The 23,620-nt window shown below is 45.5% G+C and overlaps 1 protein-coding gene across 5 annotated transcripts; it reads left to right on the forward strand.

The window, feature by feature from the left end:
- The first annotated feature begins 2,685 nt into the window (after positions 1-2,685).
- Positions 2,686-23,620, forward strand: LARP4 (La ribonucleoprotein 4). 5 transcript variants are annotated; one of them, XM_030510471.1, is made up of 17 exons: positions 2,772-2,836; positions 7,881-8,055; positions 8,265-8,412; positions 9,871-10,029; positions 10,336-10,411; positions 10,934-11,070; positions 11,764-11,867; positions 12,907-13,017; positions 13,396-13,449; positions 14,093-14,302; positions 14,901-15,004; positions 17,153-17,386; positions 18,146-18,194; positions 18,386-18,544; positions 18,882-19,003; positions 19,236-19,404; positions 19,620-23,620. In XM_030510471.1, the coding sequence occupies exons 2-17, from the start codon at positions 8,050-8,052 to the stop codon at positions 19,953-19,955; spliced, it is 2,178 nt and encodes a 725-aa protein (XP_030366331.1). In that variant the 5' UTR covers positions 2,772-2,836; positions 7,881-8,049; the 3' UTR covers positions 19,956-23,620. The 5 variants fall into 5 exon arrangements, 4 of the variants coding, with proteins under 4 accessions (XP_030366330.1, XP_030366331.1, XP_030366333.1 ...); XM_030510470.1 differs by lacking the exon at positions 7,881-8,055 and having other exon boundaries at positions 2,686-2,836; XM_030510472.1 differs by lacking the exon at positions 2,772-2,836 and having other exon boundaries at positions 5,648-8,055; positions 8,268-8,412.

Here is a 23,620-nt window from a genome sequence, read left to right on the forward strand (position 1 = left end):
CTTCAGGCCTTTTCTGCTGCATAGTAACACATTTAGAGTTCAAAACATCAGCTCCTTGCTAGGGTTGGTGTTTACCGATACCAGAATTATCAGTCAGGAGTTGTTGAGAAAACTCCTCTGCCTCTGCTTGTGTTCCTGATCCTGCCAAGCTTCTTCCCAGGGTGCCAGCCCATCCACAAAGCCTTTAGCATCCTCAGCTAAGGGATTCCTAAATAGATATAGCTTCTCCCTCCAGCACAAAGCTCTTTCCTGCTCAGCATGCCATGTCTACCTATTCCATAAGTGTTTGAGTTCCCAGCCCAGTGAATTAAGGGGGAAATCGGCTCTGAGCTGGACCCTGAGTCCCTTTGAGGCATGTTGGCAGAAAATGTATGCCTTGAAACAGCATGAAAAAAGCTCTTGGGTGGGAGAAGAGCAGGAAAGTGTCAGCTGTGAGCTGCTGCCCTCTCCTGAGTTCTCTCCTCCTGCACAGAGCACGGTCCTAACTCTTCTGTGACCTCTTTCTTCCTGCAGGATAATGCAGGGTAATGGCAGGCAGAAAGTCATCACTGCCACAGGCTTAGTTCTCTGGAGAGATGAAAGGAAAGTGGTTTGATGTCCAAATGAGTGTCCTGGCTTTAAAGAAGAATGAAAGCCAGATGTTTCCAGCAGGCTTGCTGAGACCAGCCTTTTCTGACATACTTACCAAGCCACCAAGGAGGCCCAGCCAGCGCCTGCAGAGCTCTGTGTTGGGAACACCCTGTAATCCCAAAGGCTCCAGGGCAGCTGCTGGAGGCACCCTGGCCATCTGGAAGCTGAGCACACAAGAGCTGAGGCAGAGATAGTGCTGCCAGCTCAGTATTTATCCAGTGTTTAAAAAGACTTCTTCCTGGCTGATAATGGTGATAGTAACCAGACCAAATTTAGCACCTTTGGGCAAAACCCTGGGGCTCTAATTTCAGCTGGGGGCTTGCAGGCACAAGGGAGTGTATTGTGGTTAATGGGGTCCAGAACATCATCCCTGTCGCAAAGACTTCATCAGAAGCAGGGAAAATGTGTTTCCTTCTTGCCTCTCCTGTGTGGTGTTTATGTTCAGCTGTGATGGAAGGTAATGACTGCTCCAGTGAGGGGAGAACAGAGGCAAAAGTAGAAAAAGGGAAACTCAATCCTTGCCTCAGTGCAATCAGGGAGAGAGCAGCATTTCCCACTCTGCCGGGGAGTAACCAAAACCTCTGCACTGCTGAGTGTGTGGTTCCAGCTCACACCCAGGAGTAATTAATCTTTTTGCCAGCATCACTGCTCCAGGCTTCTGCCTACAATAGGTGTTGCTCTTTTGCATTCATCAGGCTGCCTGGTGGTTATAACATTCAACTTCTGGCCTCCTGAGGACAAATTCCTGGTGCTGTGCCCTCAGCGCTACCTCGAGGTGGAGTTTCCTCTTGTGAAATCAGCTGGTGCTGAAAAAAGTCCTGTTGGCTCTGATGGCTGGGAAAGGCTTTCCTCAATTGCAGATGAGCTGGTCACAATCCTCATCTTCCTCCCGCCCCATCCCGACTGCTGGGGGGTGTTACTGCTCTAGAGTAGCAGGTAAGGTGCCCATGAGGTGCAGCGTGCCGCTGGATCGTTGTCTTCTGCTGGGGAACAAATAAAGGCAGGAGGTGCCCCTGAACCAAGAAAGAGTAAATAGAGCAGAGGAAAGTTACGTGGCAGGAAATCCCAGTTTTTACTGGCATCCTGTCGTGTGAGATAATTTGACCTACAACAAAAAATAAGTCCCTCCGTAGTCCGATTCCATAAAGTTGGGCAAATGACTACCATAAAGAGAGGAACTTTTTGTGTCCTCATGATTTGACATCTCATTTCAGCGTGTGCATCAAGTCATTCTGCTTGGTAACACCATGCACAGAATCACATCTGCTGTGATTCCAAACTTGCCAAAGCCTGCTGGGAATTCTGGAAGGCAGCAGGAGCCTTGGGTCTAGAGCAACCCATGGCAATATCCCCCTGATGAGGACCCTGAGGGGTCAAAGCTGTATCCTCCACCGAAACCCACTATAGAATGTAGGAATTCTTTATCCAAATACTTCCTGATCATGGAAGATCCCCCAAACTTCCCCTTAATGTGTTCTAATGTGTTTGTGGATATTTCTTCTGTTTCTCTAAAGCAGGATTGTTTCAAAGTGGGTTTTCCTGGTGGGAATCCCCTTGCTGGCATCGCATTCCACTGCTACCCTGCTCCATGGGGCTGAGGAACATGCAGAATTATCGGGTTTGGGGTGATACGTAGGTGAGACGACAGCAGGGAGTGGTGACCAGTTCAGCGGTGAGCGGTTTGGCGGTGATCCCATGGGGCTGGGGCAAAAACAAGGGAAAAATGGGGAAAATCCTTCTGGTGCCATGGATGCAGGCACTGAGGGCCCCACTGGGGTGGGGGATCCGCCTGCCTTTTGCGGCAGAAAAGTGTGTTTTGGGGTCTGTAACGTGGAAACCAAACCCCAGCCCCGGGCACCCCCATCTCCGCCCGCGGGAGGGCGCCAGCGGTGCGGGGCAGCCCACTCCCGCCCGCGGGGGGGAGCCGGCTCCATCCCCGCGCAGCGCCGCAAGCCGCCGCGCCCCCTGGCGGAGTGAGTCCTCCCGCGCGAAGGGAGTGGTCCGGTCCGGCGCCGCCCGTAGCCCGGAAGCGCTCGGCTTGCTCCGGAAGAGGCGGTGGGGCGGCGGAGGGGGCCGGGCGCTGGCGGCGGCAGCGGGAGGCGGAGCCCAGGTGTCCCGGTCGGCGCCGCTGGGCAGCGCAGAGCGCGGCGCGGATCGCGGGCCCGCCGGCCTGGGCGCGGGCAGCACGATGCTGCTGTTCGTGGAGGTGAGGCGCGGCGGGGCGGCGCGGGGCCGGGCCATGTGGCGGGAAGGCCGCGCACGCTGCTCCGCGCCGCGCCGGGGGGGAGGGGACGGGGCTGACACAGCAAATCCGGCCGCGGCGGTCGCGGGCCCGGCGAGGCGGGGGTGAACGGGGCGGGGGGGTTCGGCCTTTCTGGAAGGTTCTGCCGGTGCCGGGGCTCGGCGGAGGGGGCGGTGAAAGGCACCGCGGTGACCTTCCGCGGGAGCCGCCGCACCGCGGCCTGCCGTGAAGGTTACGCGGGCCCGGCGGCGGGCGGGACTCGCGAGGCCGCCTGCGGGCCGGGGAGCGGAGCGGCGGGCCAGGTTCTTCGGTAACGCGCGGCCGGCCCGCGGGGCTCCGCGCCGCCGCTTTGGCCTGGGCGCGTTGGGAAGCGGTAGCGCGGCCGGGCGCGGCGTCCGCCTTTATGCGGGTTAATTAAATACCGGGGCGGGGGGAAAGGGGGGGGGCGAGCTCGGCCGGTGCAGCGGCCCTGCTGTGTCTGATTCGATCGAGAGCAGCGCGGTCGGCCCGTCCCCAGCCGTGGAGGTGACCCGGGGAGGGCGCTGGGGGGGGGGGGCAGACGGATCCGTATGTCCGTCCTGGCGCCACCCGAGCGCTCCGAGCAGCGGGTTGGGGTCCGCGGGCGCTGCCTCACCGATTTGCAGCGTTTCACGGGGTTGCGTGAGGTGGTTCCAGCACTTGCGGGACGAACCCAGGGAATTTCGCTGCCTCTTTGAACTTTGTAGTAAGTTTTGGCCTAAAAGTGTACGGAGCAAACGGCTGCTGGGTGAATTAAGGAGTAACTGAGGGAAGGCAGCAGATTGCGAGCAGTGTATTCTCTTCATGTGTGGTGGTGGTGGGTCTTTCGCATGAATGCCAACATGTATCCCGTGGTTAGGAACCTCTGAATAAAAAGGTTTGGGAAAGACCTTCTCTTTCTTCAACTAATTGCCTCACTTCTGAACTTGTTCAGAATGCTACTTGATTTGTACTGAGAGGGAAGAAAAACCATAACGAGCACAGAATGACAGGATTTGCTTTACAGTCTTTAGCTTGAAGAGGAACTGTTGGAGCTGGTGGGAGCTGCAGCCCCATGATGGCAGCCGGGAGCTGCGAGCAGCCGACCTCAGGCACGGTGGAGCGGAGCTGAGGTGGCCCCTCAAGCAGCGGGTTCTCGAACCGCAGCGGTGACACGAGCGGTTGGGTGCTGGATGGGGCTCAGATGGGGCTCAAAGGGAGCTGGAGCAAATCAGGCAGCGCATGTCTGTGTGTTCACTGAATCCTTTCAAAGCACAAACTTGACATTGGTTGCTTTGTTTGATGTTCTTTCTTTTCCACTGATAGTGTGGCGAGTTAGTTTCTGTGATCTTCATTCAGGGAAGAATCAATAAGGTTTAATTTTGAGTTCTTGAGGAGAATTCACACTTTCTGAAGGTTCCTTGTCACTGGCAGGGCACTTGATTTCTTAACCAGGCGTTCTGAAGCACTGGAGTTGGATGCTGCAGCTTTCATCTTGGGATCATTGGGGTTGCCTGAAAAATAAAGTACAGAACGGGACTGTGCTGGAAATCCTGAAGCTTTCAGGAGGAGTCTCTGACTCCCTTTAGCTATCAGTGTTATATTTTGCACGTAGTGATCATGAATTGATTCTTCCATGGGGGAATTTTGTTTTCCTTTGGCACAAAGGAAAGTATCCCTTGGCACAAAACACTTGCTGCAGTGAGGGGCTGGTGGGAGGCTCACACTGTTCTTCATGCATTAACGTTTGGCGTAGATCTTGTTTCTCACTTCCAGCCAGGAGCAACGTGCTGTTAACAATCCATAATTCAGGTGCACTGGGAATATTATGAAATGCATTGTGAAAAATGGAATTGATAATGGCTGGCTGGGCCTTCTTTGGGTTGTGGTCAGTTGGTACCTGTTCCTGATTCAGTATATTAGTAATTTATTGTGCAAATTAAGCTGTCTGCATTTCAGGTGGGTGAAACACTGCTCTAATTGTTGCCAGTGATGTTTCCTAGCTGGAAAACGAGGCCCATGGGAGGCACTGGGTGTTGCTGGCTCTGTTTTTTAGTAGCTGAGGCTTCCAGCTTCCCTCTAGGTGACCATCCCGCCAAGTTGGCCCTGTTCATAGAGGAGGGATGGACACCAGTGACACAGGTGGTACCATCTTCATACAGCAGAACTGTGTTTGCTTGACCAAGGGGGAGAGGAGACACCCTCAGTTGTGGGGTGCTAATGACAAAACCCTGCTGCATTCAGTGGAACTAACTCTCTGGTAACCATTAAAGTTAATGTGTGTTTTGAGAATTACCTGGGACCTTCCGAGGGCTGAACTGTTGTTACCTGAGATCTTGTGGTCAGCTCCAAAGGAGTTGTTGCTTTTGGTCTGACACCAGCTTTCTCTCTCTTGGTTTGCCTCACAGCCTGGATAAGCTCTGGGAAGGTGACAGGTAACTGGCATGTGTCCCAGTCCACCTTGGACACACATTTCCCTACCTTTCACATCCCCCAGCCAGCTCAAGGCTTCTCTTTGCCATGGGTTTGCTGACCTTCAGGGTTTTTTTTCCCTCTGCTTACATTTCCACTTCTGAAAAATGCTTAGATTCTCTCCTTACGAGTTTATTAAATTCTCTTCTAGATTTTTCCCTTGGATTCCCTTTTACAGAGTCAAGTTTGCGCTGGGAAATCTGTCACAAGCTCAGTGCAGGATAATTTGATATTTAAATAGAATGCTTTAAAAGAAACTCCATGTTTCCATTTTTGTTGTGTTAATTGAATCTGTTAAATGTAATTTAGACTCACAGTAAGAAAACTATTCCTTGCCATCCTTTCACAATGAGATAGATGCTTTATAGTTGGTTTTGAGGAATTGCTGGAGGAGAATCTTTGATCCATGTTTGCCAAAAGGAACATAAACCGGAGGGCAGCTCTGCTGTGGAGGACAGCTTTGTCAGCTTGTGGACACCGACGAGTGTTCCTAACCTTTGTAACTCTGGAAAGCTTTAACCTCATCATGAAAGTTCCCGATAGCCGCTGGGAGGGTTGTTCTGCAGCCAATCAACCAGGCTCACTGTTTGTTGGCCTCAGTTAAATAAGCAAGAATCGAGATTTTGGCCTCCTCTTCAGAAGAGCCGCTCGTGGAGCGGAGCGGAGCTGCTCCTGGGGCACAGCACACTGTACTTTCAACAGGCTTATGGAAATGAGGGACTTCTTATCCTCTCGGAGTCACAGAATCATAGAATAGTTAAGGTTGGAAAGGACCTTAAGATCATCTAGTCCATGGTGTCTTGCTGTTAGGGTTGTGACATCAGGGCTGGGGCTTGCCGAATTGCAGTACATGTCATGAAGTGTTTGTTTCTAGAACAAAGAGGAAGCAGCCTACGCTCTGTTCCAGGTGTGTTCCTTTGTATTCATGCCTCCATTCATCACTATCAGCCTGGAATCAGTTTAGTTTCTTAGTGCTTTTCACATGGACCTGTGATTCCTGAACTTCCATGTCACCATGTGTGTCTTCTGCTGTTTGCTAAAGGGGGTAACATCATCTGTCATACTCAGAGTTGCTTTTTACTTCTGATCGCCTCCACAAGTGTAGTAAGCTCCCCGAAGTGTTTTAAGTTTCACTTTATCATACTCACTCCTTACAATTACTTTCAGCATAAGCTAAATCCTGACCTCAAAGACGTAAGGCAGTGAGTAAGTTTGTTTTAATAGAATAATGAATCATCTCCTGGTTGTATCTTGTCTTTTTTGCTTTGATGAAAAGTAAATTCAAGGAAATGGGATGTGCTGGTTCTTGGTTCTGAGCAAGCGGGTGCAGCAGGTCACTGGGTCTGCCTTCTAAGGTTGTTCTGTTGGAGAACAACTACTCTGAAATAGAAGGGAGATGTCCATGTGTCCCCTCACACTGAACCACTTCTAGTTCTTTCTGTTTCCAGTGATATTCTTCTGCCAAGATTAATGAAAGTGGGAAAGCACCATTGCTGTGTGGATTCAGTCAGTTGTGCCTGGGGAATTTTGAATCCCAGAGAGGGCCTTGCAAAAATTGCGCTCTTTGTTTTGCCTTTCCTCATGATTGTCTTGAACCTCTCTGGTGTTTGGAGGGTTTTTATTGCTGCATGTGGGCTTGTCCTTGTAGCCAACAGCTTTGGCAGTAGGTGTGACCTTGGTAGAGGAATTATCTCTAAAGCTATTGCAACTGCTTCCTTATCCGTTTGCTTTATGTTTGAGGCCTGTATAAGCCACTCCTTAATTTCAGAATTCAGAGGCTGGTCTCTTAAATATCAAACTTCCTCATATGTGAATTTGTGAGATAGGAGCTGGGATTAATGGCTTTCGCCTTCTAAAGTCAAGCCAGTGGTGTGAGTGCAGTGGGCTGCCCTCTGATGCCTGAGGGAACCTGTTTGGAGCAAACACTGTTGCTTGGGGGGTGTTTGGAATTCTTGGGAGGAAAATTCTTGCAAAAGCAGAGTTTCTTGTTTATGTGGAAGGAGTTTGTTTTCTCATGGGAGAGCAAAAGCCATCACAGTGCTTATCCTCTGTGCTGTTGCTGGATTATTGGACTCCTTACCCAAAGGCCTTTGAGCTTCTGAGCAGCTCTTGGAAAGTTACCTTGAAGAGCACGGTGTTTTGCCATGGGAATGTTTATCTGTGTTAGATTCCAGGTTGGAATCCAGCAGTTTCTCTTGTTTGTCTCATTGTTTGCCCTCTTAGTCTAACTATGGACCTTGTTGCCCAGTCTCAAAGTGAGACAATCCCCCTCAGCGGCCTGGGATGCTGTGTGTGTATCCCAACACTTCAGACGTCTCATTCTCCTTGGCTACAAGTTTAAGGAAACTATTAGTGTGGAAATTATTATTAAATCCATTGATGTGTGTAAGATGTAGGTAAACTCATGGGGAAATGGGACAGTACTCGGATAAGCTCGTGAGGAATCCTGGCATAGCACAGGCGATGCTTGGTTAGTATAGATGTCACTAAGTCATTAGTTTCTTCTCCTTGACATGTGTTTTTTTACCATCCTTTCTAGGAAGGGGTCTGGAGGAGGGAAAATTTCCCTTTCTGGTGAAAGGGGACTGGAGCATTATGACAGTCAAGTCTTTAAAAGCTTGTGAGTTCCCAGAGTCCTTGACGGCTAGCTGCTGCCTCTGCTGCTCTTGTCGGATGTCAATAAAGAGAGGTTGAAGGCAACACTTCTCATGGAGGTAGAAATGAAATACTTGGAAAATACCAAGGATTTTCCTGTTTTGCTTAATGAAAAAAAATCACATAGGTGCTTAATAGCTGGTTGGACACTTGAGATGTGGAACTCTAGAGAGAAAAAAAAAATCACTAAATTCACCTATATTGTCTGGCTTGACTTCTAAAGCAGCTTGGGATTTTTCTCCTAATGAAAGTGTTCTGGTCTCTCCAGCAGGTAACATCGAAGGGCGCTGGCTTAAACCCTAACGCCAAAGTGTGGCAAGAAGTGCCCCAGGGGAGTGGGGAGGCTGTGCCACCAACGAATGGCACAGAGCACTCGTGGCAAGAAACAGCGGCTGCGCAGGGGACTCCTGCTGAGGGTGAGATGGCACAGCCCCGGCTCTGTCCCTTGCTGGGTAGCACTGAGGGTGCTCTCTAGGAGTTTCTGCACTGAGAAGCAACCTCTGGCTCTTGTCCTTGAAGCCGTTAGTGCTGATGTAGGGACAAGTGTGGAATAAACATGAGAAAGCAGTAGGCAGGTTATAGAGATAATAGGCCTGACCAGAATTCCTAAACCACCTCTGGTTTAGGGTCAAGAAGGTGTCCAGAGCTGTGCTAGCACAGAATACTTGCGCAGGTACCGGGATCCAAGGGCCCAGTGATGACTGAGTAACGCGCTAAGAGGGAGACAAGATGCTAAATGTGTAGAAGTGGTTTCATGGCTTGTTCACCGTTGCTGCACTTTAGTATCCACTTGACCCAGTGAATGGGAAAATAAGATCTGAGGGCACCTATGATCCTGGTAGATCACTGAGGTGGTGCCAAGAGCTGTTAGACAGGAGCGTTGTGGTGGAGTAGGAACTGCAAAGCATCGGTGTTAACACCTTTCAGTTTAGTCTGATCCCATTTCAGTCCGTGTTTTCCATCCTTCCCTCATGGTTGTCCAGAACTAAATATTCAAATGGTTTAACTCTTCTGATTTGGCTGAGACTTGATATGAAGCCAATTGCATAGCTGAGGTTGCTCAAAATACAGCAGAGGCCTGTTAAGCAGGAAGCAGAAGATTCTCTGGAAAAAGGTGTAGGAAAAGTTAGGGATGAAGAAGGGAGGATTCAGTTTGTGTGGCCCTTCTGGTAAGTCAGCAGAAGTGAAGAGAGAATTACGAGTTTGTGACAGAAGCTTCAGATACAGCGTTCTTGCTTTAAGCAATTTCTATTGTAAGGAGTTGAATAGTATCTCTTCTCCAAAGCGTGTTTTAGTGAATTCATTGTTAGTGTGGAAAAGATCCAGCAGAGGAGTTGATTTTCTTGGAACAACCTCCTTCGCCTGACTGCTGGATCACACTGAAATTGTGCTTGTTTTTATCTCGAGCAGCTGTGGTGAAGGGTAAGCTGAGGTGTCCTGAGGAGATTGGCTGATTTCAGCGTGTGTTATAGCAACCACTAGATGCTCCTGGGTCCTTTTCGTAAATAAGAATCATGTAATGCGTTGATGTAAGCTACTTTAGTGCTTTGGGTTTAGGAACCTCATTTAAATATCCTAAGTTTCAGGTGGAAACCTGATTTTTAGACTCTCTGCCACTTTTGGGGACCTTACAAATTGACAATCCTATTACTTACTTATCGCTGAGTGCAAACCAGAAGAGCTTTCTGAAATTGAAGAGGTAGAAAGTGCTATTGAAGGTGAAGTAGACATTGAAGTCTAAGAAAGACAGACTAAGGCCAGATACTTTCAGTCTCAGCATTCTTGAGTATTTGTTTTAATGTTGGTAGCCAAAATTGTTCAATATATACTGAAGCTCACAGTAGGTTTTCTGTCGCTGATTGTTCCTCTGCCAGGTAACATAGAGATTGCAGAGGATAGCTGCAAGCAATATGAAGTGATGTATTCCCCGTCTTGTGAGGCCACAAGAAATGGGACAGGAGTCGATGAAGCATCTGCAAATGGAATTGTCCTGGCGGCTGAAGATCTTGGATACCAAATCTATGAAGTGTCTGGTGAGTATTTGAGTTAAATACCTCTGCCAGTACCTGTAATCCTCTGAAGTTTGCTGCAGTTATGATGTGACTGAGTAGGAAGTATCTGTGTTCAAGAAGATCCATAGCACTTGGCCAGGTAGGTGAAATCTGGGATCTAAGTCATTTGAGAACATGTAGTGGGGTGCTCTGTGAGCATGTCTCAGATGACCTTTTCCTCTTGGTCTTACCCAAAGGGATTCCTTCTTTCACTGTACATTGAAACATGTTCTTGTGTCATGTTCTTACCATGAAACTGGAACTGATGGTCAATGTGGTAACTTTTAGGTGAAGGCAGCTCCACTGTGTCCACAGAAGACATTAGAGAATGTTTGAAAAAGCAACTTGAATTCTGCTTCTCACGGTACAGTACAGTTAACACAGCTTTGTATAAACCCTTTATTAAAATCATTAACAGGTTTTTTTGGCTTGATATGTGCTATTATCTTTATAAAATGCTAACAGTGAGTGAGAGGTGGTTGTGATGTGACACAAGATTTGCTGTAGAAACCCTGTGGTACCTTTTAGCTGTTCAGTCCCATCCATTCATCCTTGTCCTGTAATGAGAATTGAGTAGGATTTCTGTGCTTACAGCTCACACTTGTCAGATGCTGAGATAATTGAGCTGTGTGTTACCAGAAGAGGTCTCTGGCAAGATCTTTTTGACAGACCAGCATGCAGAGCACTGTAACTTCCATTAAGTTTTTGAATTATCTTGCTCTGCTTTGTGTTGATCTGTCAGGATTTCCTTCCTGGATACGTTCTGGCTAGAGATACCTGTGGATGGTACTGGTGAATGTTTAGGCCTGCAGTTATCCTGTTGGTTGGAGTCTTCTGTAAGGAAAGTTCAACATTTTCATAAAATAGTGAACTTATGTTCTTTTAGGGAGAATCTTTCAAAGGATCTCTACTTGATGTCTCAAATGGATAGTGACCAGTTTGTTCCAATATGGACAATTGCCAACATGGAAGGTATTAAGAAGCTGACAACTGATATGGACCTCATCCTTGAAGTTTTGAGATGTAAGTCTGGCTGTTTGGTGTCAGTAGAACAAAGAATCCCTCCTTGCTTTAGAGAAATATATTAGTCTCTGAGCATATGTTCGAGTAAGTGGCTGTTCTCCTTTTGCTTTATAATAAACTGTTTAAATCTGGCCCAATAAGAGGCTACACAAAGGTATTGCAAGCAGGGAAAGTCTTACTCTGGGAGTAAACCTGGTCTTCTGATTCAGTGCAAAAGTTTACTAGAGGTGATAAAACTAGAAAAGGCTTATTAGGAAAAGCTGGTTAGAATTCCTGTGACATGAGCCCTGTGTGCACATGGATGTTCTGCACATGGCTTCAGGAAACAGCTGTAAGTGAACTTTTAAAGTCTTTATTCTGACTCGATTTCCCTACTTGAACTTTCCCTGTCAGGGCTTTGTCTAGGAATGGTTTTATATCCTCTGACTTGATTTGAGCTGGGAGTGAATTGAACTTAGGACTGAGCTTTTTAGATAGTTAAGCTGTAGATGGAGGCAACATCAGATAAACAGCTAAACTGTGCTGAAGATCTAACAGGCTCTAGCTGATCAAACAGTCCTTTACCCTGAATTCCAGAAATCTGAATTCTTAAGCAGCTCTTTGTTACAAGTTTGGTAATGGAGTCTGTTGCTGCTGAGGTGTTTTGCAGTGCACAATGTCCAGTATTAAGCCAAGTTTCTGTTTTAATTTTAGCTTCTCCTATGGTACAAGTGGATGAGAGAGGGGAGAAAGTAAGACCAAACCACAAGCGATGTATCATCATTCTCCGGGAGATCCCTGAAACAACACCTATAGAGGTAAATAAATAGAAAAGAAAGAAAAGCCTGTTGATGGGTTTGGAAAGTACCTTCAACAGTGCTTCAGGCAGCAACAGGAAGTGTTGCTTCAAAGGTCAGCTGGCATTTAATTTGATTAAACACTGATATTTTTCTTGTCAGTCACATAAATTATCTTTTCTGCCTGGCTGTATTGTCAAAAGAGCCAAAGCAAAAACTTGCTGGTATCGTTGTCCCTTCACCTTATTTACTGATACATTAAAATGCTCTCAAGTAAACTTCCCTCCCACCCCCCAAACCTGAGCTAGCTGGGTTTTTCGGGAAGGAAGTTTGAACTGGTTTCTTTTCAGATCCCGAAATAAAAGCAGTGCGGGGCATAGCTTGGAATTCAGGGTGAATTTTTGTCACAGCAGTAACTTCGCTTGAAGTCAGACGGTTGTTTTGGCAGCAAGAAATGTTACTAAACATTTCTCATTCATTGTGACCCAGTGTGAGCTGAGCTCATTATGTTCAGGGAAGGGAGGATAATAAAATTCCTACTGATATTTGGCGAACAGAATGATTTAGTTCTTTGTTTTCTCAAGTTGTAACACAGGGTGTTTGTCTACCAGCATTTTTAATCAGTTCTTTTAATTCAAATGCTGAACAGCTGCTTTGCCCTCTCTTTAAAATCTGATTATTGCAAAGCTGTCAGGTTGCTTTGACTTAGAAATATTTGCTAGAATCATTCTTGTCTAGATGTCTCTCCTGAGCTAAAGCCACATTTTGGCCACCTCTTTCATATAGAAATATCACCAGTTCTACACTGAGCTTGGGTTTCTCTCCACGTGGGCCTGCTACTTTTTATTTGGGGTGCTCAACAGGCTGAACTAGTGTTCTTGAGTTCAGGAAAGGGTACAGGGGATAGTTTGGTGTGTGGCAGACCTCGAGGGAATGACAGAACATCCCTGGTGAAGGGAGAATTGCAGCTGAGGAGTTGGAGTGTAAACTTCTGTTGGTTTAGTGCTCAATTTACACCTTAGAGCTGGGTCCCCTTAATTGCCTGACTTCTCTCCCTTAGGAGGTTAAGGCTCTGTTTAAAAATGAGAACTGCCCCAAAGTGATAAGCTGTGAGTTTGCTCACAACAACAACTGGTACGTTACATTCCAGTCGGATACAGATGCCCAACAGGTAAGGCTGCCTTCAGCTCTTAATGACATCTCCATTTTGTTATTAATACTTCTCCTGCTCAGGAGAATTGCGTGTGTGCTTCCTGTGCCTGAAATAAATGTGTATTTACTGATCCACCTTTTGTTATTTTAAGAGGTTATTGGCAAATTCTAGTAAGTAGAGAAGAAAGTTGAAAGTCTGTGGGGTTATAACTCCCTTGTTTGCCTCTTGCCTTAGTGCTCTGTGACCATAACTGACATCCAGTATCCTGAATTTGAAGTGCTGATGAATTTAGCTGGGCTAATGGGGTAGTACGTTGCTACATGTTTGTGTTAATCATGCAGTATCCTTGGAGAAGTACGATTTTATCAAGGTATCTAATCTCTTTTATATCTGCAGGCATTTAAATACTTAAGGGAAGAAGTGAAAACCTTTCAGGGCAAGCCAGTAATGGTAAGGCTGCATTATATGAGGATTCAGTTTGAATTGCATTCTATATTGTTTGTATTTGGATGATAATGTGCAGGGGGGGGTGTTATGACACTGAGGCATTAGTGGGATGGTTCATACTACTTGCTCTGTTGGCTGTGAACTTGAATGAGGTCATGGCTAGCTCTGAGAAATGACAGTCGTGTGGCTGGCTGCTGGTTATTCCCAGTGCTGCTTCCCATGAGGTGTGAAATACATTCCTGTTTCATCTTCCCTTCACGCTGCCCAGAATCTGGGTCTGCAGAGCTCAGGAGAGGGTCCCGTGCCATCACGAGTCTCTAGCCTGACTTAGCTGCTCTACAAATAAGGCTGAAGTGAGCTGTTTGTGCTGTGAGAGGAACTGCCAGAATTGGAGCCTGGACAGTTAGCTGCTATAGAAAGCAGTGTTTGTCTTAAACGTGACAGATTCTCTACCTAAAGTGTGTCCTTCCCTTTAGCACGCTGTAAGAATGTAATCTGTATTGATTTTATCAGAGTGTTTATTCATAAGCAGTAATCAACCTGTTTCCTCTTAGCATCTCCTGTTACAATTTCAGTAGGCCAGAAGGATTTCATGCTCTGCTTCTCCTTTTCTCCCAACCATGTGATGTGATTTGCTATCTTGCAGGCAAGGATAAAAGCCATCAACACGTTTTTTGCTAAGAATGGTTACCGGGTAGTGGATTCCAGTGTCTACACTCAGCCAGTTCAAACACAAGCACAGTTTGCCTCACCACTGTTTATGCAGCCTGTATATAGTCCTCAGCAGTACTCTATTTACAGCATTGTGCCTCAGACTTGGTCTCCAAATCCTGCACCTTACTTTGAAACACCACTGGTGAGTAACAGCAGATGAAAATGTGAGGAGCTCACCTCAAACATCAGGAATCATTTGGTTAACAGATCAGAAGGGGTAGTGGGCTTCTCAGCTGTAGAATGAACAGGTTTTCTAGTCAGAGCCTTCTGTTTTATGATACTTCATGTTACATCATAGAATCCCAGACTGGTTTGGGTTGGAAAGGACCTTAAGATCATCCAGTCCCAACCCCCTGCCACGGGCAGGGACACCTTCCACTAGAGCAGGTTGGTCCAAGCCCCATCCAACCTGGCCTTGAACACTGCCAGGGATGTACCTGCTAAAGCAACACTCTCAGATAGGCTGCAGGGCTCCCCATGGGCTGTCACTTATTTCAATGAATTTTGGTTTGAAATTCCATTATCCAGTAGCTGCTGTTCCTGGAAAAGCTACAAAGCAGCAGGAGTCTGATGCTAATGTGCAGACTGTTAACCTGGTGGGGTTTTCACTTCATGACATACTAGATGCAGTAGCCCATGTAAAAGTACGGACTAGATGAGTAACTGCTGAAGCTGATCTCATGAAACTGCAAACGTTTTCCTTTCAGTTCAGCCACTGAGTTGTTGTGTGTGTGTTGCAGGCCCCCTTTCCTAACGGTGGATTTGTGAATGGCTTTAATACACCAGGATCATATAAAACAAATGCTGCTTCGTTGAGTATAGGTCGCCCATTCCATAGAAATCGGTAAGACAGCTTCGTTTGCTCTCTGAGAACTTCCAGTATTGAGATCCTGAAGTGTTCCTTGCACTTGTAAAATGCAGTGCCTTCTGATGGGACTGGGTCTCTTACTTTATCAAATATGTGTGATATCTTTCAATTGGATTTATAAAATAAAATCAAGGTGGCAGCTTAAGATCCTTAAATAGTGGATGTATGTGCTGGAGAGAGCAAAGGTAACTCCTCTAAAAGCCTCAGAGGAATTTCTGCAGACAAATAACTAACTTCCTCTTAAGGTAATACTTCTAATTATGTTTGTTATACACAGATTATAAACTCCTGCAGCACAAGAGTAAGCTTTTCCTGTTGTGTGATTAGTCTTGCAAGGAGCTATTCAGTTTATGCAGCTGAGAGTTGCATGCCCTGACTGCTGTATGCTAAAACTGCTTGATGCTGAGTCTGGTACTGTAATTTATTTGCTTTATCCCCATCTTTCCTGTTAACTGTAAGGACTAAGCTCAGATATAAACACTGGAGGGGGGGAGGAAACAGCTTTGTATGTGCTGAAAGTGTACTCTGTAAATACACCGGAGTTGTAATCTGTTTGTATGGGCGGAAATTGTTTTATTTGCAAGCTTTTTCACTGTATTCTGTGGGAATTGGAAGTGCTTTTTATATCCTTAGCGAAATCAGTTGACAAGTGCCAGTACCATAAGAAGGCTTGTGATGCAGTTAAAGGTCTGTGGCTGTTCGCAGAAGGTGAACTTCAGAATCTGCTCCGCGGTGACTCAGCAGAGCCTTAATGCAGGCTGTGAAACTGGGAGCATGACTCCATGTGGGAGACAGGGCAGCTGATTCAGTTACAGCTGCTCTGCTCCCAGCTAAGGTCTTTTTATAAAACGTTTGGTTTTTGTGGTTTTTTTTTTTTTTTTTGCCTTAAATTGTGCCCAAACTTTAACGTATAGGGATCCTCTCAGGAGTACAGCTGCTGAAACTGTACAAGAATTGTACACCCAAACATTAACATCTTGAAATGCCCACACGTTCACTGCTGCCTTGTAGATCACATCTGTATAATCCTTAAGCTTTTAAAACTCTGTGGTTACATTAAGACTGTCATTTGTAAAACCTCAGTCATTGTGAAGTTAGGGCTTTAGGGTCAAGCACGTACAGGTTCTGCTGGTCTGTCTTGGTTGTCTTATCGTTCCTGCCAATCTTGCTCAGCCTTTGCTAGTACAAAGCTCTGGTTTTGTGCTGATAAATCTTCCTATTGTGACAGCAGACATTAGTTATGCTTCAGCAGGATTTCAGGGCAGACAGGAGACAGTGAAGGTAACAGCCTCCAAGGTTTGGCCCAGTGATGATCAAGTATCGCGCTAAGAGAGAACAGGTCCAACAGTCGGCTGTCTGGGCAGCCTGCACCTCATGCTTTTCCTTCCTTTTGCTCTCTCACATCATCTCTCCTTCTCTCTGCTTTTTTTCCTTCTTTATCTTTCCTCGTCTTTTCTGCTTTGCTCTTCTGCCCAGACAAGATTGTGGCCTTCTCAGTGACGGGTAAGATTATGAGATCTGAGGGCTGAAAAATTACTTGAGGATCTTCCATTTTAAGAACAAATTGAACCAAATGGAAGAATTTAGTTCGTTTACCTCCTCCTTGTGGTCTCTGCTGGGGAAAACTTAACTGTACTGGGGCCTTAAAACTGGGTTCTTAATGCTGCTTGAATTAATCTTTGTTCAGCACGTCTCCTGAACTGCAGAACAACAGTTCTTGTTTCAGTTCAGTTTTGTTGCTTGTGGCCAGATCAGTTTGTTCCTCAGGGTTGACTTATTTCTCCAGGTCACTGCCAATGCCCCGTGCTGCAGTCGCAGACAAAGGAAGAACCCCTCTTTGGGTTCTTCTGGCTCTTCTACCACTCCTAGCCTTTGGGTGGGGTTTTTTGGGGTGTCCCCCTCTTTGAAATCTATTGGGCAGCGATTTCGGTGTTTTCTTCAAATGGCAACACTTTAGAGGAGAGGAGGTTGCAAGAAAACAGTAACAAAAGGCATAGATGGAGGTAAGAAAGAACAGTACTTACTGACCTCCTTTGTCGGCAATGAATTCACTGTAGCTGGTGGTAGTTTTGCATCTTGTTGTTTAAACTCTGGGTGACTGAGGTGCTGGTCTGTGTCCTGCAGCGTGAAGCCCCACTTCCGATCTTCCAGCAGCTTGGAACACGCTGCGGAGGGTCCAGCTGCCGTCGCTACCATGCCAATGGGGGACGGACCACTGAACAGAACCAACTCAAGGAGTTTTGTTATGGAGCGACATAACAGTACGTTAACTGGCCACCAAGACCAAGGTTATTCCCAGAAGGATTCTCCTACCGCCCAGATGGAGCAGAACGGCGATTATGGCATTGGCAGGGGCAGGTAAAGAACTGGCTGTGCTGCTTTTTGCTGTAACACAATAAGGCAGCTGGGACATGGTGCTGAAGGTTCAAGTGACTTGTGGTAGTCAAGGATCACCAACCATTGGCACAATATGTATTTCTAGGAAGACTGACGAGAAAACTGGTGTTTAAACAAACCAGGTGTGATAAACACTAAACTGGGCACACGGGTGCTTCCTGCTTGACTGGACAGCTGTTAGTTATTCTGACAAACATCTTGCAGTGAGGTATCTTTATTTCAGAATAACTGCCTGGTTTATCCCCTTAATTAAAGCAGTTGGTACCTGTGTTGCTGTAAATAAGAAGCAAATCCTTATTTGGGGAATTTAATGCTCCTAAACATTTTAAGGTTAACTGGTTTTTATCTTCTGTCTGTTAAATCAGGGTTTAGACACTTAAAAATAAGTGACCAAGACAGATATGTGAGAAATCAGATGATTTCTATAAAATTATAGGATACTCTTGTATAATATTATAGCCTAATTGTCACTTGTTCAGGTACAATGCTGTAGGGTACCTCCTTCATGGAGAGAGAAAAGAGAACTTGTTTCCCGTATTGGCTATGTTCCAAGAGTGTAAGAGCTTTGACTCCTCCTGAAGATGGAGAACATCCCAGAGCTGTATCTTGAGAAACATCAGTAGGCTACTGTAAATCCCCTGCCACAGGCTCCCCTTTGTGCAGATGAGTGTGCACTTCAGCTGGATGAATGCACTTACTGACTTTGCTTTCCCTTTAAAGGAGGAACGTTTTCAGAGGTCGGAGGAGACGAGAAGACGACCGGGTTTCAGTAAGTTCCACTTCCCTTATTGCAAGGAGTTGCACACAGTGCAGCGTGTTGGCTTTGCATTTATTGACAGAATGGTGTAGTCCTTAAATTCCCAGATTACAGTGTGGGTTTGCAGTGAGGAAATGCCCTGACACTCAATGCTTTTAATGCTCAGTGTTACGGCTCTATTAACGGGTATTTTCCTTCTCTAGAGACCTCAGCCTTCAGCAGAAACAAAGACTCAGACACCAAAGTTTGATTTGCTAGCATCAAATTTCCCACCTTTGCCTGGCAGCACAGCAAAAATACCAGGAGAGCCTGTGCTGGAGAGCAGGATGTCCGATATCGTTAAAGGAGTCTGCAAAGAAAAGGTACCTGCTCTTCTCTGACACGTGCACAGTAAGATGCATGGGCTGCCTCTCCCTTCTCCCCTGCTTAAAGAATCAGTTTTAGAGCTGCACATTAGAATGCTTTAATCCCAAACATTGTACTATGCTTGTTAATCTAATAGTTAACCTATTTGCTTTGCCCCTCTAAAGGGAGCTTGCTTTAGAGACAATGCTCTAAAAGAAGTAAAATTCCTATAACGAGGACTTGAGCAACCTTTGGAAATAGTGCTCTTCTCAGATGTCTTGAACTGGCATGCTGAGGAGCAGTTTAAGCATATTGTGATCTTTCAATCTTTTGCAATTTACACTTTCTGTGCAGGAAAGCAAAGATTTGCTGCCCAGCTCTCCAGCTCCTGCTCAGGAAGAAGAGACGCACAGCACTGTCCAACAGCCTGTGACAAGTGTGAGTTCACCAAGTCAGACTGAAGCTGTGGTCTTAAGGTATGGAGATTACTTAAGAATATTATAGTTTGCATGTTCTTAGCAAATCATGTTGTTGTTTCTTCTCCCTCTGAGGTAGGCAGCTTCTCTAGGGGCCACTAGATGGAAATAACAAATGGTGGTAATGGCTGTAAAAACCCCCCAGTTGTGACTTCAAAGAAAGAAAATGCTTTCTCAGACATTAATTTCTGCGTTAATAGGTTTTAATGTTAAATTGTTCTTGATGTAACAGCACGGTTCAGCCAGAGAGCAAACCAGAAGAAGTGTCTGCTCAGAAAGAAGTCACAAGCCACGCTTCCCCACCCGTGTCTGTGTCTCCTACCAGTGCTGCAAAGCCGCCAAGGACAAATACCACTTCACCTTCTGCTAATGCAAGTGCAGCTCCTGCTTTGTTGATGCAGGTGAGGCCCAGAGCAGGGAGCGGGTGGGGAATGAGGGGACCTTTCTCTTGGGGGTGCTGCTGTAGTGCCTGGGACCTTCTCATGTGGAGTTTGCCACAGCTTTTGGTGTAATGGCTCCCTGTATGTGTTCTTGCTGTTGTGCCTTGGATGGTGTGGAGGAGCACAGTGTGGTTGTTCTGGTACATAAACCTTGCTCTTCTCCCTTTGTCCCAAAGGAGCCACGCAAGCTAAGTTATGCTGAAGTTTGCCAGAAGCCCCCAAAGGAGCCTCCTCCAGTTCCTGTTCAGCCTCTTCGGGAGCATCGCACCAACATCGTTCCCCCTGCCAAAAATGAAGACAATGGTACACCCGAGAAGGCTTCGGAGAAGGTTCCCGACAAGGTTGAAGGTCGGATGAAGGATTATTCTGGGTTCCGAGGCAATGGGCCTCCCAGGGGAGCTGCTGGGAAAATCAGGGAACAGAGGCGCCAATTTGGACGCAGATCATCGCCTCAGGGAGCACCTCGACGTGTCGGCAAGGAGCAGTACGTGCCACCCCGCTCACCAAAGTAACACTTGGCCAGCCAATTATTTCTCTATTTAATTTGAGCTGTGGACAAATGAGCAGCAGAGGAGACTGTGAGAAAGAAGTATTCGTGAAGGGGAATACTGAACTTGGAGCATGGCTTGTGTGGAGAAGTTGGGGAGGGTCCCAAAATTCATCTCTCAAAGTGATTTCACAAATGCTGGAGGATTCCAATCAATATAAATATAGAGATTATAATTTTTGTATTTTTTGTTTTTAATTTGCAGAGGGTTTCCTGCTTGAAATCAGTTTTGGGGTTGTGAAAGTAGCGTTTTGACAAAGCGAAAGGATATGAATTGACAAATTAACCTGTCCCTCAGTGTAGGAGGAAAAGTATAAGAGAATATTATTTTTGAAAAATTTAGCATTTCTGTAAAATTAGAACTTTTTTTAACCTATTTAACATTTGGCTTTTGGGCTGATGTGTCTGCCCTTGATGGCCTTGCATTGCAGAGCACGTCTGCAGCTGAGGTGCTTGGTCGGTGTGAGTGGAGTGACTGCAGCCAGATACTGTTGTCATGACTTAGTCACTGATGATACAAACTGAATGTACTACTGTAGTAAACCTTGTGTTTCCAGCTTGAAGTAGAGTCTCTTGACCTTACTAATAATTCATTCAGCAAGCTTTTTAAACTATAATTTTCAGGATACTGGATGGTAGATCAGAGCACCTGGACAGCAAAACTTGTCTTCAGAAGGAGGTAAAAGGGAGCACGTTGGAATTTTTCATTTGCCCTTTTTCCTTGCCTCCTTTTGAAGGCAATTTCTTAGGTTTGGGGTTGTTGGCTTTTTTTTTTTGTTTTCCTTGCTTGTTACTTTCTCTAATCTCTTTATTACAGACTTTTGTGCATTTATCTTGGTATGTTTTCCTGAGGCAGGCCCACAGTGGCTACACAGTACTTGATGTTGGCTTCACGAGTGAAGAGTCTGGGATTCCAGTTGTAGATGTGGAATTCTGCCTTGCAGGTGGGACCTGCGGGCACAGAGCTCTGCCTGTCCCACCAGGGTTAGACTGCTGTCTCTTTGGCTAGCAAATCAGAGACGTGGCTGGGTTTTCTATACGCTGACAGGCATGTCAGTGTATATATATCCTGACAGCCTCCTTGTGGCAGGGGGTTGGAACTAGATGATCTTTAAGGTCCCTTCCAAACCATTCTATGATTCTATGATTTGTGTTCTGGAGTAGGGTATTGGATGCTGTATGCTAGAAATCAGGGTTTATATGTACTGGGAACTCACTGTTTACAGCTGATGTAGTAGCAACTGACTTTTTAACTGTTTAAAGTGGAACTAAAGGTAAAGAGTTAAAGAAACCCCCTCATGTTCAGAGAAGCTGCTTGAAAGGTAGTGTCTTGCCTAGCTGTATGCCAACTGAATTTGCAACACTATTGTGTAGTAAGTGGTTAAGTTTCAAGGTGATTACCATAATGACTGAAGTAGGAAAATTCAGTGCATTAATCTGCCAAAATCAGCATGCCAGGGTTCAAAGTTCTGTATAAAGTGTTAGGGAAAAGTAGCTTCCAGCAGTAAGAATCACACCTTTTTGGGTTTTCTCTATTTTATTTTGTTTTCTAATTTTTTTAGTGAATAGCAAGTGTACAAATTTAAAGTCGTAAGTTGTGAACACTGGAAAACTCAATTGTGATATATACCGTAAACATCTTAGTAATATATTAGTGTTGCCATTAGAATGAATGTAAGTGGCAGTTCAAATAACTGTGAAGACTTTTCATCTTCTGATTTCTTAGCCGGATAATCCTTGGCGACTTCTTACTCAGTAGGCATTCTCTATCAACTGCTTTGAGAACACTCATATCTATTTTTATAAATATATATATAAAGCCAGAGTTGTCATTTCTCTAACTTATTATTCAGCTTGGCAATTGCTTTGATTTGATTCATAACACGATATAATGTATTTATGCAGTTAACTGTTCATTTCTACGCATGTTATATATATATACATATATATATATGAACCCCAAAATCATTATTCACTTTGAAACTACCTGTACTGGGTTTGAGAGGGTTTTTTTGATTTAGAAAAAGAAATCCTTGATCATGTCTACAGTTTAGGGATGCTTAAGAACCCTTTGCCATTTATCTCAATAATGCTACATCCGTTGGAATGACAGAGGAGTTGAAATACTTAAAAGTGTTCCAAGTTCTGAAATGTAATGAATTCAACGTTAATTTTTCATCATCTTAAAGGCTATAAAGAATTACTGCAGTCAAACTGGAAAAACAAAGCTGCGTGATAGTCGCAGATATTTAGGATAGATATGCACTGTCATGGCAAATTGGAGGAAATGTTGGGATACCAAAGGCTGCGGTGAGCTGTTTGCTGCTCCAAGGAGCTCCTCTTTGGGAAGAGGCTTGTGCAGATCTTCATCTCCAGCCTCTGGTGAAGGCAGTGAGCTAAGCCTGATCCGTGCAGGCATCTGCTTCCAGGGCAGTGCATAGAGTAACTGTGTAGTGCTGAAAGTATCTGAGTTGTTAAGAATTGTGAAATGTAACTTCTTCATTTATTAGATATGGGGGGGGAAACCCAAACTGCAGTTCAATCTTGTTTTTGTGAGGTGATTGGAAAGACTTGACCATGGAGAGGATGCTTTGTATGTCCTGGGTGTGCATTTTCCAGCAGCAGATTATGGCTCTTGTACAGTGTATGCAAATAAGTCTGTAAACCTGTTGGCTTTTTCCAGCATAGTCAAACTTTGATTAGGACATTCATGATTATTTATTTAATACCTGCGTGCAAAGATTTAACTTTAGCGTTTCCCTTTCTCCCCCAGTGCCATTGATAACTGTGGTTTTGTTTTCTTTCCTTTCTATTCTTTTATGTGTGTGTGGGGGGGGAATAAGTAAATATAAAGGCTGTGAAAACCATAGTTTTGTGTGCAAGTTCTCCTGCAGTACTTGTATTGCATGGCAAACATATAACCTAGATGGGCTAGCTGCTACATTCTCCTCCCCGGTGGGGACACGGCCAAGTCCTTGTGTGTCTCTGCCTGTGTCTGCCTGTTGTGACAGACTGGGGGATGCGGGGATGGAGCCATCCTTTGGGAGCCAGACTGACTGCCGGCACAGCTCCTCGTGTCCTTGGAGCTGGATCATTTTCTCAGCAGAGGTGAAACTGTCCCTTGTTCAAGAGCCACGTTCGGTGTGCGCTTGATGTGACGAGTAACAGCTCTCTGTGGCTCCTTCTTGGTAGCTTACCACAGGGTGTAAAGACAAATTTTCCTGCTCTGCTGATATTAAATACCAGAAGGTGCAAATCCCACGTAACTTTCAGTTTTAGGAGCTGTGACTTGGTTTCAGCATTGTTGACTTTTGTTAGCCTCAGAAGTATAGTTCCCCAGTTAAGTTCTTTTCCAAATTATTGTGCATGGAAGAGATTGGGCCACTCTCTTGTCCTTCTGCTGGGGAGTGAAAAGAGAAGTTTAATTGTTTGCATGTGATAGGAAAATTAAAAGTGCAAAAAGTTTGGGGTTTATTTTTGACTTCTAAAATTAAGTTAGTTTTATAGTATCTTACATTCCTGCTATCTTTGTTTTGTCTTTTAAAAATCATAAAAAAAAAGAGTTAGCCTGGCACAGTATGATGGTGCAGTTTTAGCAGTAGGTTAAAAAGAAAAAAAAAAGAATAAAAA

Source organism: Strigops habroptila, chromosome 23, assembly GCF_004027225.2.
Source record: "Strigops habroptila isolate Jane chromosome 23, bStrHab1.2.pri, whole genome shotgun sequence".
In the NCBI taxonomy this organism is placed as follows: domain Eukaryota; kingdom Metazoa; phylum Chordata; class Aves; order Psittaciformes; family Psittacidae; genus Strigops; species Strigops habroptila.

Coding starts and splice junctions, on each gene's coding strand:
- LARP4 (XM_030510470.1), top strand. Junction 8,413..9,870: donor GCAGGGGACTCCTGCTGAGG/GTGAGATGGCAC, acceptor TTCCTCTGCCAG/GTAACATAGAGATTGCAGAG. Junction 18,545..18,881: donor AAGGAGTCTGCAAAGAAAAG/GTACCTGCTCTT, acceptor CTTTCTGTGCAG/GAAAGCAAAGATTTGCTGCC.